General features: G+C 39.6%; 1 protein-coding gene across 1 annotated transcript in view; it reads right to left on the reverse strand.

Moving 5' to 3' along the window:
• Positions 1 to 16,538, reverse strand: part of LOC148949080 (G protein-coupled receptor Mth2-like) — a 70,276-nt gene that overhangs the window by 12,092 nt on the left and 41,646 nt on the right. The window contains exon 6 of the mRNA XM_089092816.1: positions 14,751 to 14,913. Coding sequence (XP_088948942.1) covers positions 14,751 to 14,913 — 163 coding nt within the window. The remainder of the gene's footprint in view (positions 1 to 14,750; positions 14,914 to 16,538) is intronic.

A 16,538-nucleotide genomic window follows, 5' to 3' on the forward strand; every position in this document is an offset into this window, starting at 1 on the left:
TCAACTAGCCTACGCTGAACAAAATGGCTATCTCAAAATTTTGATTGGACTTGTTTGGGGGAATGATGGGCGTGTGGGGGGAATACATGCCCTCCAATCACTTTCGACTATTAATAAGGGCACTAGCCCTTTGAATTTCCAAGCGAATGAGCCTGTTTTGAAGTTTCTACGACAACGCCTTCTATTGAAACCTTATATGCCCCCAGAACATAACTTAAAACCCTTGCCCTGAGGGTTATGGGGGAGTGTCCTCCTCGAAAACATATTTTCTATCTGAAAATCAACTACGCTGAACAAAATGGCTATCTCAAAATTTTGATTGGATGTGTTTGGGGGAATGATGGGGGGCTAGTTGCCCTCCAATCACTTTGACTATTAAAAACGGCACTATCCCTTTGAATTTCCAATCGAATGAGCCTCTTTTGAAGTTTCTATGACAACGCCTTCCATATAAACCTTATATGCCCCCAGGGCACAACTTAAAACCCTGGCCTGAGGGTTGTTGGGGAGTGTCCTCCTCAAAAACATATTTTCTATCTGGAAATCAACTAGCCTACGCTGAACAAAATGGCTATCTCAAAATTTAGATTAGATGTGTTTGGGGGAATGATGGGCGTAGAGGGGGGCTAGGTGCCCTCCAATTACTTTCGACTATTAAAAAGGGCACTAGCCCTTTGAATTTCCAAGCGAATGAGCCTGTTTGAAGTTTCCACGACAACGCCTTCTATAAAAAAACCTTATATGCCCCCAGGGCATAACTTAAAACCCTTGCCCTGAGGGTTTTGGGGGAGGGTCCTCCTCAAAAACATATTTTCTATCTGGAAATCAACTACGCTGAACAAAATGAATATCTCAAAATTTTGATTGGATGTGCTTGGGGGAATAATGGGCGTGGGAGGGGGGCTAGTTGCCCTCCAATCACTTTCTACTATTAAAAAGAGCACTAGCCCTTTGAATTTCCAATCGAATGAGCCTTTTTTGAAGTTTCTACGACACCGACTTCTATAAAAACCTTATATGCCCGCAGGGCATAACTTATAACCCTTGCCCTGAGGGTTGTGGGGGAGTGTCTTCCTCAAAAATATATTTTCTATCTGGAAATAAACTAGCCTACGCTGAACAAAATGGCTATCTCAAAATTTAGATTGGATGTGTTTGGGGGAATGATGGGGGGCTAGTTGCCCTCCAATCACTATTGACTATTAAAAAGGGCACTAGCCCTTTGAATTTCCAATCAAATGAGCCTCTTTTGAAGTTTCTACGACAACACCTTCCATATAAACCTTATATGCCCCCAGGGCACAACTTAAAACCCTGGCCAGAGGGTTGTGGGGGAGTGTCCTCCTCAAAAACATATTTTCTATCTGGAAATCAACTAGCCTACGCTGAACAAAACGGCTATCTCAAAATTTTGATTAAATGTGTTTGGGGGAATGATGGGCGTAGGGGGGGGGGGGCTAGGTGCCCTCCAATCACTTTCGACTATTAAAAAGGGCACTAGCCCTTTGAATTTCCAAGCGAATGAGCCTGTTTGAAGTTTCTACGACAGCGACTTCTATAAAAACATTATATGCCCCCAGGGCATAACTTAAAACCCTTGCCCTGAGGGTTGTGGGGGAGTGTCTTCCTCAAAAATGAATTTTCTATCTGGAAATAAACTAGCCTACGCTGAACAAAATGGCTATCTCAAAATTTTGATTGGTTGTGTTTGGGGGAATGATGGGCGTGTGGCGGGGGGGGGGCTAGGTTCCCTCCAATCACTTCGATCTATTAAAAAGTGCACGAGCTCTTTGAATTTCCAATCAAATGAGCCTTTTTTGAAGTTTCTACGACAACACCTTCTATAAAAACCTTATATGCCCCCAGAACATAACTTAAAACCCTTGCCCTGAGGGTTGTGGGGGAGTGTCATCCTCAAAAGCATATTTTCTATCAGAAATTCAAGTACGCTAAACAAAATGGTTATCTTAAAATTTTGATTGGATGTGTTTTGGGGAATTATGGGGGGCTAGTTGCCCTCCAATAACTTTTGACTATTATAAGGGGCATTAGCCCTTTGAATTTCCAATCGAATGGGCCTCTTTTGAAGTTTGTACGACAACGCCTTCCATATAAACATTATAAGCCCCCAGGGCACAACTTAAAACTCTGGCCTGAGGGTTGTTGGGGAGTGTCCTCCTCAAAAACATATTTTCTATCTGGAAATATACTAGCCTACGCTGAACAAAATAGCTATCTCAAAATTTTGATTGGATATGTTTGGGGGAATGATGGGCGTGTGGGGGGGGGGGATAGGTGCCCTCCAATCACTTTCGACTATTAAAAAGGTCACTAGCCCTTTGATTTTCCAATCGAATGAGCCTTTTTTGGAGTTTCTACAACAACACCTTCTATAAAAACCTTATATGCCCCCAGAGCATAACTTAAAACCCTTGCTCTGAGGGTTGTGGGGGAGTGTCCTCCTCAAAAATATATTTTCTATCTGGAAATCAACTACGCTGAACAAAATGGCTATCTCAAAATTTTGATTGGATGTGCATGTGGGAATGATGGGCACGGGGGAGGCTAGTTGCCCTCCAATCACTTTCAACTATTAAAAAGGGCACTAGCCCTTTGAATTTCCAATCGAATGAGCCTGTTTTGAAGTTTCTATGGCAACGCCTTGTATAAAAACATTATATGCCCCCAGGGCAAAAATTAAAACCCTTGCCCTCAGGGTTGTGGGGGAGTGTCCTCCTCAAAACATATTTTCTTTCTGGAAATCAACTACGCTGTACAAAATAGCTATCTCAAAATTTTGACTGGATGTCTTTAGGGGAATGATGGGCGTGGGGGGGGGACTAGTTGCCCTCCAATCACTTTCGACTATTCACCAATCGAATGAGCTCGTTTTGAAGTTTTTACGACAACGCCTTCTATAAAAACCTTATATGCCCCCAGGGCATAACTTAAAACCCTTGCCCTGAGGGTTGTGGGGGAGTTTCCTCCTCAAAAACATTTTTTCTTTCTGGAAATCAACTAGCCTACGCTGAACAAAATTGCTATCTCAAAATTTTGATTGGATATGTTTGGGCGAATGATGGGGGTGGAGGGGGTGGGGGGGGGCTAGTTGCCCTCCAATCACTTTCGACTATTAAAAAGGGCACTAGCTCCTTTAATTTCCAATCGAACGAGCCTGTTTTGAAGTTTTTACGACAACACCTTCTATAAAAACCTTATATGCCCCCAAGGCATAACTTAAAACCTTTTCCCTGAGGGTTGTGGGGGAGTGTCCTCCTCAAAAACATATTTTCTATCTTGAAATCAACTAGCCTACGCTGAACAAAATAGCTATCCCAAAATTGTGATTGGATGTGTTTGGGGGAATGATGGGCCTGTGGGGGGGGGGCTAGCTTCCCTCCAATCACTTTCGACTATTAAAAAGGGCACTAGTCCTTTGAATTTACAATCGAATGAGCCTTTTTTGAAGTTTCTACGACAACTCCTTCTATAAAAATCTAATATACACCCAGGGCATAACTTAAAATACTTGCCCTGAGGGCTGTGGGGGAATGTCCTCCTCAAAAACTTATTTTCTATGTCGAAATCAACTATGCTGAACAAAATGGCTATCTCAAAATTTTGATTGGATGTGTTTGGAGGAATGATGGGGGGGCTAGTTACCCTCCAATCACTTTCAACTATTAAAAAGGGCCCTAGAACTCTCGATTTCCAATCGAATGAGTCCTTTTAAAAGTTCTACGATGACCCCTTCCATACGAAGTGCCCAGCTCTAAAAGGAAAAAATAATAAATGATACATTGTGCCAACATCGTTGTTATATGCCCCCAGAGCACAACTTAAAACCCTTGCCCCGAGGGTTGTGGGGGAGTTTGCTCCTCAAAAACATATTTTCTATCTGGAAATCAACTAGCCTACTCCAATCACTTTCGAGGGCTAGTTGCCCTCCAATCACTTTCGACTATTAAAAAGGGCACTAGCTCCTTTAATTTCCAATCGAATCAGCCTGTTTTGAAGTTTTACGACAACATCTTCTATAAAAACCTTATATGCCCCCAGGGCATAACTTAAAACCCTTGCCCTGTGGGTTGCGGGGGATGATCATCCTAAAAATCACATTGTCTATCGGGTAATCACCTCCGCGGAACAAAATGGATATGCAACACTTTGGATGGGATGTGTTGGGGGGATTGATGGGCGTGGGGGGGGGGCTAGTTGCCCTCCAATCCCTTTTAACTATTAAAAAGGGCACTAGCCCATTGAATTTCCAATCGAATGAGCCTGTTTTGAAGTTACTACGACAATGCCTTCTATAAAAACCTTATATGTCCCCAGGGCATGACTTAAAACCCTTGCCCTGCGGGTTGTGGGGGAGTGTCCTCCTCAAAAACATATTTTCTATCTGGAAATCAACTAGCCAATGCTGAAATAAATGGCTATCGCAAAATTTTGATTAGATGTGTTTGGGGGAATGAGGGGTGGGGGGGGTAGTTGTCCTCCAATCACTTTTGACTATTAAAAGGGCACTATCCCTTTGAATTTCCAATCGAATGAAACTGTTTTGAAGTTGTTACGACAACGCCTTCTATAAAAACCTTATATGCCCCCAGGGCATAACTTAAAACCCTTGCCCTGAGGGTTTTGGGGGAGTGTCCTCCTCTAAAAGATATTTTATATCCGGAAATCAACTACGTTGAACAAAATGGCTATCTCAAAATTTTGATTGGATGTGTTTGTGGGAATGATGGGGGTGGAAGGGGGGCTAGTTGCCCTCCAATCACTTTTGACTATTAGAAAGGGCACTAGACCTTTGAAATTCCAATCGAATGAGCATGTTTTGAAGTTTCTACGACAACACCTTCTACAAAAATCTTATATACCCCGAGGGCATAACTTAAAACAGTTGCCCTGAGGGTTTTGGGGGAGTGTTCTCCTCAAAATCATATTTTCTATCTGGAAATCAACTAGCCTACGCTGAACAAAATGGCTATCTCAAAATTTTGATTGGATGTCTTTGGGGGACTGATGGGCTTGTGTGGGGGGGGGGGGCTAGGTGCCCTCCAATCACTTTTGACTATTAAAAAGGGCACTAGCCCTTTGAATTTCCAATCAAATGAGTCCCTTTTGAAGTTTTTAAGACAATGCCTTTTATAAAAACTATATATGCCCCCAGGGCATAACTTAAAACCCTTGCCCTGAGGGTTATGGGGGAGTTTCCTCCTCAAAAACATATTTTCTATCTGAAAATCCACTACCCTTAACAAAATGTCTATCTCAAAATTTTGATTTGATGTCTTTAGGGCAATCATTGGCGTGGGGGGGCCTAGTTGCCCTCCAATCACTTTTAACTATTAAAAAGGACACTAGCCCTTTGAATTTCCAACCGAATGAGCCTGTTTTTAAGTTTCTACGACAACGCCTTCTATAAAAACCTTATATGCCCCCAGGGTATAACTTAAAACTCGTGCCCTGAGGGTTGTGGGGGAGTGTCCTCCTCAAAAATATATTTTCTTCCTGGAAATGAACTAGCCTACGCTGAACAAAATGGCTATCTCAAAATTTTTATTGGATGTGTTTGGGGGAATGATGGGCGTGGGGGAGGGGCTAGTTGCCCTCCAATCACTTTCGAATATTAAAAGGGCACGAGCCCTGTGAATTTACAATCAAATGAGCCTTTTTTGAAGTTTCTACAACAACGCCTTCTATAAAAAACCTTATATGCCCCCAGGGCATAACTTAAAACCCTTGCCCTGAGGGTTGCGGGGGAGTGTCCTCCTCAAAAACACATTTTCTATCTGGAAATCAACTACTTTGAACAAAATGGCTATCTCAAAATTTTGATTGGATGTGTTCTGGTTAATGATGGGCGTGGGGGTGGGGGCTTGTTGCCCTCAAATAACTTATTACTATTAAAAAGGGCAATAGTCCTTTCAATTTCCAATCGAAGGAGCCTGTTTCGAATTTTTTACGACAACGCCTTCTATAAAAACCTTATTTATGCCCCAGGGCATAAATTAAAACCTTTGCCCTGAGGGTTGCGGGGGAGTATCCTCCTCAAAAACATATTTTCTATCTGGAAATCAAATAGCCTGCGCTGAAAAAAATGGCTATCTCAAAATTTTTACTGGATGTGTTTGGGGGAATGATGGGCGTGGGGGTGGGCTAGTTACCCTCCAGTCACTTTCGACTATTAAAAAGGGTACTATCCCTTTCAATTTCCAATCAAATGAGCGCCTTTTGAAGTTTCTACGACAGCGCCTTCTATAAAAACCTTGGATGCCCCAAGGGCATAACTTAAAACCCTTGCCCTGAGAATTGTGGGGAAGTGTCCTCCTCAAAAACATATTTTCTATCTGGAAATCAGCTAGCTTACGCTGAACAAAATGACTATCACAAAATTTTGATTGGATGTGTTTGGGGGAATTATGGGTGTGGGGGGTGGGGGGGATAGTTGTCCTCCAATCACTTTTGACTATTAAAAGGGCACTAGCCCTTTGAATTTTGAATGGAATGAGCCTGTTTTGAAGTTTCTACGACAACGCCTTCTATAAAAACCTTGTATGCCCCCAGGGCATAACTTAAAACCCTTGCCCTGAGGGTTTTGGTAAAGTGTCCCCCTCAAAAACATATTTTCTATCTGGAAATCAACTACGCTGAACAAAATGGCTATCTCAAAATTTTGATTGGATGTGTTTGTGGGAATGATAGGGGTGGGGGGCTAGTTGCCCTCCAATCACTTTCGACTATTAAAAAAAGCACTAGCCCTTTGAAATTCCAATCGAATGAGCCTGTTTTGAAGTTTCTACGACAACACCTTTTATAAAAACCTTATTTGCCCCCAGGGTATAACTTAAAACCTTTGCCCTGAGGGTTGCGGTGGAGTGTCATCCTCAAAAACATATTTTCTGTCTTGAAATCAACTACACTGAACAAAATGCCTTTCTCAAAATTTCGTTTCGATTTATGGGGGGGATGAGGGGCTTGGGGGGGGGGCTAGTTGCCCTCCAATAACTTTAGACTATTAAAAATGCTACTAGCCCTTTGAATTTCCAACCGAATGAGCCTGTTTTGAAGTTTCTATGACAACGTCTTCTATAAAAACCTTATATGCCCCCAGGGCATAACTTAAAACACTTGCCCTGACGGCTGTTGGGGTGTGTCCTCCTCAAAAATATATTTTCTATCGAGTACGCTGAAAAAAATGGCTATCTCTGAATGTGTTTGGAGGAATCATGGGCGTTTGGGCTAGTTGCCCTCCAATCACTTTTGACTATTATAAAGGGCCCTAGAACTCTCGATTTCCAATCGAATGAACCCATTTTAAAGTTTCTACGACGACCCCTTCCATATGAAGTACCCTGCTCTAAAGAAAAAAATAATAAATGATGTATTGTGCCAACATCGTTGTTATATGCCCTCAGGGCATAACTTAAAATTCTTGCCCCGAGGGTTGTGGGAGAGTGTCCTCCTCAAATAAATATTTTCTATCGGGAAATCAACTACGCTGAACAAAACGGCTATCTCAAAATTTTGATTGGAGTTGTTTGGGGTAATGATGGGCGTGGGGGGGGGGGCTAGTTGCCCTCCAATCACTTTCGACTATTATAAAGGGCACTAGCCACTCCAATTTCCAATTGAACGAGCCCTTTTCGAAGTTTCTACGACAGCTCCTTTGATACGAAGTGCCCTGGTATGGAAAAGAAAGAAAAGAAAAAAGAAAAATAAATAATACTTTGTGCCCACACCGTTCTTTACTTAGGAAACGCTATCGCGCTGCCTATGAAATCTCAAGCCTTCCAATCATTTTCGACTATTAAAAAGGGCACTAGCCCTTTCAGTTTCCAATCGAATGAGCCCTTTTTGAGTTTCTAAGTCAACGCTTTCTATAAGCACCTTATATGCCCTCAGGGCATAAATTACAACCCTTACCCTGACGGCTGTGAGGAGGTTGTAATCCTCAAAGACCTAATTTCCTGAACTTTCAACTACGTTGAACAAAATGGTTATATCAAAATTTTGATTGGATGTGTTTGAGGAAATGGTGGAAGAGAGAGGGGCGTTAGCTGCTCTCCAATCACTTTCAACTATTAAAAAAGGCACTATCCCTTTCAGTTTCCAATCGAATGAGCCCTTTTGAAGTATCTATGTCAACGCTTTCTATAAAAAACCTATAAGCTCCCAGGGTATAGCTTACAACACTTGCCCTGAGGGTCTGGGGGGGGGGGGGTTGTCATCCTCAAAGACCTAATTTATAGAACTTTCATCTACGTTGAACAAAATTGCTATCTCAAAGATTTGATTAGATGTGTTTGGGGAAATGGTGGGCGTGAGAGGGGGATTAGTTGTCCTCCAATCACTTCCGACTATTAAAAAGGGCACTAGCCCTGTCAATTTTCAATCGAATAAGTCCTTTTCGAAGTTTCTACGACAACACGTTCTATAAAAACCTATTATGCCCCCAGGGCAAAACTGACAACCCTTGCCCTGAGGGCTTTGAGGGGGTTTTCATCCTCAAAGACCAAATTTCATCTACGTTGAACAAAATAACTATCTCAATATTTTGATTAAAATGTTTTGGGAAATAGTTTGCGCGAGAGGGGGGCTAGTTGCCCTCCAATCACTTTCGACTATTAAAAAGGGCACTATCCCTTTCAATTTCCAACTGAAAGAGCCCTTTTTGAAGATTCTACTTCAGCGCTGTCTAGAAAAACCTTATATACACCCAGGGCAAAATTTACAACCCTTGCCCTGAGGGCTATTGGGGAAGTATCATTCAACTACGTTGAACAAAATGGCTATCTCGAAATTTTGATTGGATGTGTGTTTGGAAATGGTGGGAGTGAGAGGGGGAATACTTACCCTCCAATCACTTTCGACTATGAAAAGGGCACTAGCCCTTTGAATTTACAATCGAATGAGCCCTTTTTGAAGTTTCTACGACAACGCTTTCTATTAGAAAAAACCTTATATGCCCCCAAGGTATAACTTCCAACCCTTGACCTGAGGGCTGTGGGGGGAGTGTCATCCTCAAAAAAATAATTTCCTGACTTTTTAACTACTTCAAACAAAATGGCTATCTAAAAATTTTGATTGGATATGTTTGGGGAAAGGGTGGGTGTGAGAGGGGTGTATGTTATCCCCCAATCACTTTCGATTATTAAAAAGGGCACAAGCCCTTCTAATTTTCAATCGAATGAGCCCTTTTTGAAGTTTCTACAACATCGCTATCTATAAAAACCTTATATGCCCACAGGTCATAACTTACAAACCTTACCCTGAGGGCTCTGAGGAGGTTATCATCCTCAAAGACCTAATTTCTAAGACTTTTAACTACGTTGAACAAAATGACTATCTAAAAATTTTGATTTCATGTATTTAGGTAAAAGGTCGGTGTGAGAAAAAGGGCACTATTAAAAAGGGCACTAGCCCTTAGAATTTTCAATCGAATGAGCCATTTTTCAAGTTTCTACAAGTTTCAAGCTTTCAATAAAAACCTTATATGCCCCCAGGACATAACTTACAAATCCTTGCCCTGAGGGCTGTGAGGGGGTTTGTCATCCTTAAAGACGTAATTTCCAGAACTTTCAACTACGTTGAACAAAATGGATATCTCAAAATGTTTTTTGGATGTGTTTGGAGAAAAGGTGGGCGTCAGAGGGGGTATAGTTGCCCTCCATTCGCTTTCGACTATTAAAAAGGGCACTAGCCCTTTTTAATAGTCCAATTGAATGAACCCTTTCTGCAGTTTCTAAGACAAAGCTTTCTTTAAAAACCTTATATGCCCCCAGGGCATAACTTACGACCCTTGCCCTGAGGGCTGTGGGGGAAGTTTCCTTCTCAAAAACATAACTTCTATGTGAAAATCAACTACTCTGAACAAAATAGTTATCTCAAAATTTTGATTGGATGTGTTTGGGGAAATGGTTGGCGTGGAAGGGGTGTTAGTTGCCTTCCAATAACTTTCGACTATTAAAAAGGGCACAAGCCATTCCAATTTCCAATCGAACGAGCCGTTTTTGAAGTTTCTATGACAACTCGTTCGATACGAAGTGCCCTAGCATGGGAAAAAAAATAATTCGATACGAAGTCCCCAAAAAATGTTTGGGGGAATCGTGGGCGTGAGAGGGCGGCTAGTTGCCTTCCAATTACTTTCTATTATTAAAAAGGGCACTAGCCCTTTGAATTTCCAATTGAGTAAGCCCTTTTTAAAGTTTTTACGACAACACTTTCAATAAAAACCTTATATGCCCCCAGGGCATAACTTACAACCCTTGCCCTGAAGACTATGGGGAGGAGTGTCCAGCTCAAAGATACAATTGCTGGACCTTTCAATTGCGTTGAACAACATGGCTATCTCAAAATTTTGACTGGATATGTTTGGGGAAATGGCGGGCGCGGAAAGGGTGTTAGTTGCCCTCCAATCACTTTCGACTATTAAAAAGGACACTAGCCATTTCAATTTCCAATCGAATGAGCCCTTTTTGAAGTTTTTACGACAACGTTTTCTATAAAAACCTTATATGCCCCCAGGGCATAACTTACAACCCTTGCCCCGAGGGCTGTGGGGGAGTTGTCATCCTCAAAGACCTAGTTTCCAGAACTTTCAACTGCGTGAACATAATGGCTGTCTCAAAATTTTGATTGGATGGATTTGGGAAAAAGGTGGGCGTGAGAGGGGGGTTAGTTGTCCTCCAATCACTTTCGACTATAAAAAAAGGCACTTGCCCTTTGAATTTTCAATCGAATGAGCCTTTTTTTTAAGTTTCTTTAATAATACTTTCTATAATAATCTTATATACCCCCAGGGCATAACTTACAACCCTTGCCCTGAGGACTGTGGGCGAGTGTCCTCCTCAAAAACATAATTTATGTCTCAAAAACAACTACGCTGAACAAAATGGCTATCTCAGAATTTTGATTGGATATGTTTGGGGAAACGGTGGGCGTGGAAGGGGTGTTAGTTGCCTTTCAATCACTTTCGACTATTAAAAAGGGCACTAGCCATTCCAATTTCCAATCGAATGAGCCCTTTTCGAACTTTCTACGACAATTCCTTTGATACGAAGTGCCCTGGTATGAAAAAAATAATACATTCTGCCAAGTTCGTTCTTTACTTAGGCAGCGCGATTGCACTGCCTGTTATATGGTACTTATGGATATGAAAGTTGATAAAAAGCATGTAAATATAAGTAACAGGTTTAAAATGGGCCTTCCCGGGATATACTTTAAAAAAAAGAGTGCATCACATTGGCAAAAAAAGTGAATTATCTGAAAAATAATTATAAGAAGGTAAAAAGCATGATCAAAAAAAAATCCAAGCAGGAATCGAACGCATGGTAATCTAATTTGAAGTCCAGCGCTGTACTAACAGAACCAGGCTTCTAATAATCTAATTTAATATATTGGTTTTTTAGGACTTTAATTGCGTAGCTTATTAAGAGGGCCAGGAAGAAGAACATGCGGGAGATGTTCTTGCAAACATCCAGTTAATGGTGTTCGACCATAAATATTACAATGATACCCTTTTATACTTCCAAGATTTTCAACTTAAGAACTGGCACCAAAAGTGTTGTTTCCAGTGCAATATCTTCCTTACGAATGGTAGAATTGATAAAAAGCACTTAGATGTAAGTAAAAGTTTTCAAATGAGCTATTAAACATGACCCTAAAAAGTTTTGGTAGCCCACTAGCCCCAGGTTTTCCACTTGAGACATGGCACCAAAAGTGTCGTTTTTAATGTAATTTGAAACTTGCAGATAGGGGGTTTATAGGAAGAACATAGACATGAGCCAAACTTTTTAATATGAGCTATCAAAAATATTTCTACAATGTTCTGGTAGCCCGCTAGCTCCATCACTTGAGAAATGGTATAAAAAGTGCCTTTTTCGTGCCAAATGGCACTTGCAGATGGCGAAATTTATATAAACCACATATATATGAGAAACAGCTTTTGAATTAGTTCTTAAGAATCTCTTTGTGATGTTCTAGTAGCCCGCTAAGCCTGGAAAAAAAGAATATGAAAAAAGACCGTTTTAACATTTTTTTACTTTTAGTTACTATGGACTGTGGTTCGCTCTTTACTAGGTTGCAGCTAATACTTCAACCATGACAAAGAGTTCATTGCTAATCGTCCAAAGAAACTAGCTAACATTGACATCTGTTAAATCTAATAGATGGTAGAATTTGTAAAAACCAAGTAAATATAAGCAATAGCTGTTAATTGAGCCATTAAACATGTATCTACTATGGTGTGGTAGCCTGCTAACGTTGCAGTAGCTTACTGGTGAGAAGACAATTTATGAAGCTTACTAAGGGGTCTGGGAGGGGGAGTGTACAGGTGGGTTTCTTGTAAACCTCCATTTAAGGGTTCTGGAACATAATTATTACAGCAGCACTTGTTTTGTACTTCTGAGCGTTTCCACTTAAGAAGTGGCACCAAAAGTGTTGTTTTCAGTGCTATATCGCACTTACGAAGGGTAAAATTAACAAAAAGCACGTAGAAATGAGCAATAGTTTTCAAATGAGTCAATAAACATAACGCTCAAAAGTTCTGCTAGCCCAATAGCCCCAGCATTTCCACTTAAGACATGGTACCAACAGTGCCGTTTTTAATGTCATTTGGAACTTGCAGATGGTGAAATTTATAGGAAGGACGTAAATATGAGTAATATCTTCTATATAAGCTATAAAAATATGTCTACGATAGTCTGGTAGCCTGCTAGTGCCACCCCTTGAGAAATGGATTATAAAGTGCCATTTTAGTGCCATATGGCTCTTGTAGATGGCGGAATTTATAAAAAGAAAGTAGATATAAGAAATAGGTTTTGAATGAGCTCTAAAGTATCTCTCTATGATGTTCTGGTAACCCGCTAGGTCTATTGAAAAAAAGGGAGACAGATTAGTACTACCAATGCAAAAACGTGATTTTCCTTGTTGTTCAAGGAGGGGGACTGTAATTTCCCTGAGCAAGGTTTTCAACCATGCTGATTTCAATGGTATACTTTTCATTTTGACCTGACGTTATTTTCGAGGGGCTTCAGGTTTTTTTTCAAAATCACCATAAATTTCTTTTCGCAATAAACTTTTACTTTTAAGATGAACCGAAATAATAATTACCATTCCTGAGTCAGTGTCAGGTGGCATTTGTTTTACTAGGCAGTTTTTTTCAAAATGCGTTTTTTAGCTTTTGGTTACTATGGGCTGTTGTTCACTCTTTAGAAGGTTGCAGCTACCGCTGGAACCATGATCCACTTACTGAACTTTTGGTGACAGCCAAATTGAGCTGACAACATGAGCCCTTGAGCACTTTATACAGTAAATTTAGTTCACTTTTGAATAAGGTTGACTTTTTATCCCTTTTTTGAAGGGGGGACTCATAACCCCTATGCCATAGTAATTCACTTTATTATTGTCATCTTGTTTTTCATCCTTGATTATATGGGAACGCTAATCCGAAGTCTTCGAGCAATTCCAGCCCCTGGGATAGCTGCGGTTGAACACTGGGAACCGTAATACCAAGAAATGATCACTCCCCTTTATCACCATAGAATTATTTGATTATTTTCTTCTGATTCTGTTTGGATTATTATAAGGACAGTGTTGCATAATCTCATCACAGGAATCACATTTTGGGCCCTGCTGCTAATTTCTGCAGCTTAGATTAAACTTTGGATAATGCATTGCCACAGAGAGACAAAGTCTATTTTGTTACCATAGAACATTTGACTTTTTGGTTTTTCCATTTTGGTAAAAACCAAAAAGCTACTGCGGTTTGCAGTAGCTGAGATCCAACTCTGGGTAACGCATTACTAAACAAAGATCAATCACATTGCGCTATCTCAAGACATAGGTTTTTTTTTAATACAACAAGAATATTCTACTAATATTTGATTAAAAAAAAAAATGTTCAATTAGCACACTGGAACAGCAGAATTAGAAAATTAGGGCTATTGATTTTGAGGATACTGGTATTTTGAGGATCCAACGCGAGCAAGAATAAATTCTTCTTACGAGTTGTAAAGAATGTCTAAAAAATTTAGGGCTCTGATTTTCATCAGGGCTTTCCTTGAGAAAAGAAATGCGGTGGGGCTTCATCTTGGATTGTAAGTAGGAGGCTTCATTGTTGATTACATAAGAGCACATCAATATCCTATATTGAATGTGTCTACAATTCCGGTTCTATCAACACAAATACTATACATACATAGGGAGAAGTCTCAATGTAATATCATGTGTAAACTTGGGATAGATAAATCCCTAGTAAAAACTATTTCTCAATCAAATTTTCTTCTGTTAAGCCTTCTTCAATACAAATGATTAAGATCCAGATTCTCTGAATACTCATCCACCTTTTTGTGGTTATTCGTCATAAAAAGGTTTTTAGTTTTGAATTTTTTTCAGCTCTTGGGAGGACCAAGACAAATTCAGTAAGAAGTCTAATGTAGATGGAAAAGTACTCTATATACAGCTAAAGGTGATAAATATTTTTTTTCTTGTCGCACATTCAATGTTTTATATTAGCAACAACCCAACATTTTTCCTTCGGCTAATACATATTTATATAATATTTTTGATACATTAAATGCATTTTCAAATATATACGGTATTTGATAAGCTTTCTAGATACTTTAAGGCTAAGGTATTTTCACTGAATTAATCTCACTAATATAATTTTTATAGGCCTCTTATAAAAGAGCTTAAGCTTTAAATATCATTTACATTTTATTTTGTTATAATCACTTTATACTTACTCTCTTTTTACAGACATAGAAATAAAAGAAATAGATTGAAATAAGAATGTTGAGAATATCGACGACGACCCACATTAGCGAAGGACTACCATCCAGGAATGAAATGAAATCAGCAATCCATGTAAGGCCCATAACAATGGAGATCCGAACCACATTCATTAATCTAAAAAAGGAAATATCATGAAAAAAGAAGTAAGAGCCGCGTTTTCAGGCTCAGCAGGTTCGAAAATGGGTTGTTCTCGTCTAGTTTTAAGTTTCTAGTTTTTTGTCTTGTTTCATCTAGTTTCAACAGGTTTGAAGTTTCACCCCTGTGTTTGATGCACTAGATGCACTGATGCACAACTCTTGATGCACTAGACGAGAACAGCCCGTGTTCGAACCCACTGGGCCTGAAAACGCGGCTAAGCTACGTCAAGGGCGACAATCTTACTAGGGCTCTCTCTGGGGGGATAAAGGCCTAGAGAGAAATTAAAAATTATCTGGTATAGAAACTGAATAGATATTCTAAGCCGATCAGTTTTAATTAACCTTTCTCACTTTTTATTTGGAATTAAAAATGGAAATGATCCATCTAGACGTTTTGCTTTCCTAGCTGATGCCTTTCTACCTATAGCAGTTAAAAATATATAAAAAGAACCAAAAACAAAGGGAAATGGCTTTTAATAAGTAAGATAAAATTTACGATATAATTACTCATCTAATATTTCAAGTTTATTTCCACAATTCTTTAGCAACGAATCAAAAAAGGAACGAAGAAAGATAAAACTGATTGATAAGAGAAAACATACATAATAAACAAACATCTACACCTAGAAGTGCTAAAAAAAATAGAATGAAACAGCTCGTGGAACCAACAAACGGCAAATTAACTATATAGTATGTCTTCTTTTTCTAATTCACTGCAGGCGGGCTATTCAGTTGGTACTATTTAACCCTCTTCTTTTTGCTTCACGCTGTGGGCTACTGAGCTACTGTCTTGGCTGTCTCTTATTTTTTAGATATTCTCAGATATCTTTCAGTAGATCTTTTGACTCAAGGAGTTCGAATATAAGACGATATATATCTATTTCTGTGCTCTGTCTGCAGGTATAGTTGGCTAGGCTCTTGGCAGATAGTGAGATTTTGTGTTTTTTGAAGTATTTTAACAGTTTACAAAGCAAGGTATGTTGTGCAGACGTCAGCATATTACATTCAAATAGGCAATAGTCAATTGTTTCATTATTCATATTACAATGCCTGCAAAGAGGGGACAGGGGAATTGAACCACTTGAATTAGAGAGCTTATACGAGAATGCAAGGAAATTTAGTCCATTTGTTCCAGAACGAATTCTATGATAAATTTTAGAAGGATACTTATTGGGAAAGGGGGAAAGGATAGGATTAATCTTATTAAAATTAATATCTGATAGCCTCCATCGGTAAATATTTCTAATTGGGATTGGTCTCCCACTTGGCTGGTCAATATTTATAGCATTTTTTGCTATTTCATCAACCTGATGATTACCACTTATGCCAGAGTGGCTAGGAATGTACTAAAAATAAGTTTTTATGCCACTTGAAGCAAGATTATCAATAATACTGAGACAATGATAAGTGTCAATGTCCAACTTATATTGAGGAGCTGAGGCCAGCAACTCAAGGCTTGATAAAGAGTCGGAATAGATGATAATATTATTCGAATTTGCAATCAAAGGTTGGTTTTGCTTAAGATGTTCTAATGCCATGATTATGGCATTTAACTCAGCAGACATCATAGATAAATTATTAAATAATCTCTTGCCCATTACA

Source organism: Artemia sp. Qi Xiang Cuo, chromosome 8, assembly GCF_049724085.1.
Source record: "Artemia sp. Qi Xiang Cuo chromosome 8, ASM4972408v1, whole genome shotgun sequence".
In the NCBI taxonomy this organism is placed as follows: domain Eukaryota; kingdom Metazoa; phylum Arthropoda; class Branchiopoda; order Anostraca; family Artemiidae; genus Artemia; species Artemia sp. Qi Xiang Cuo.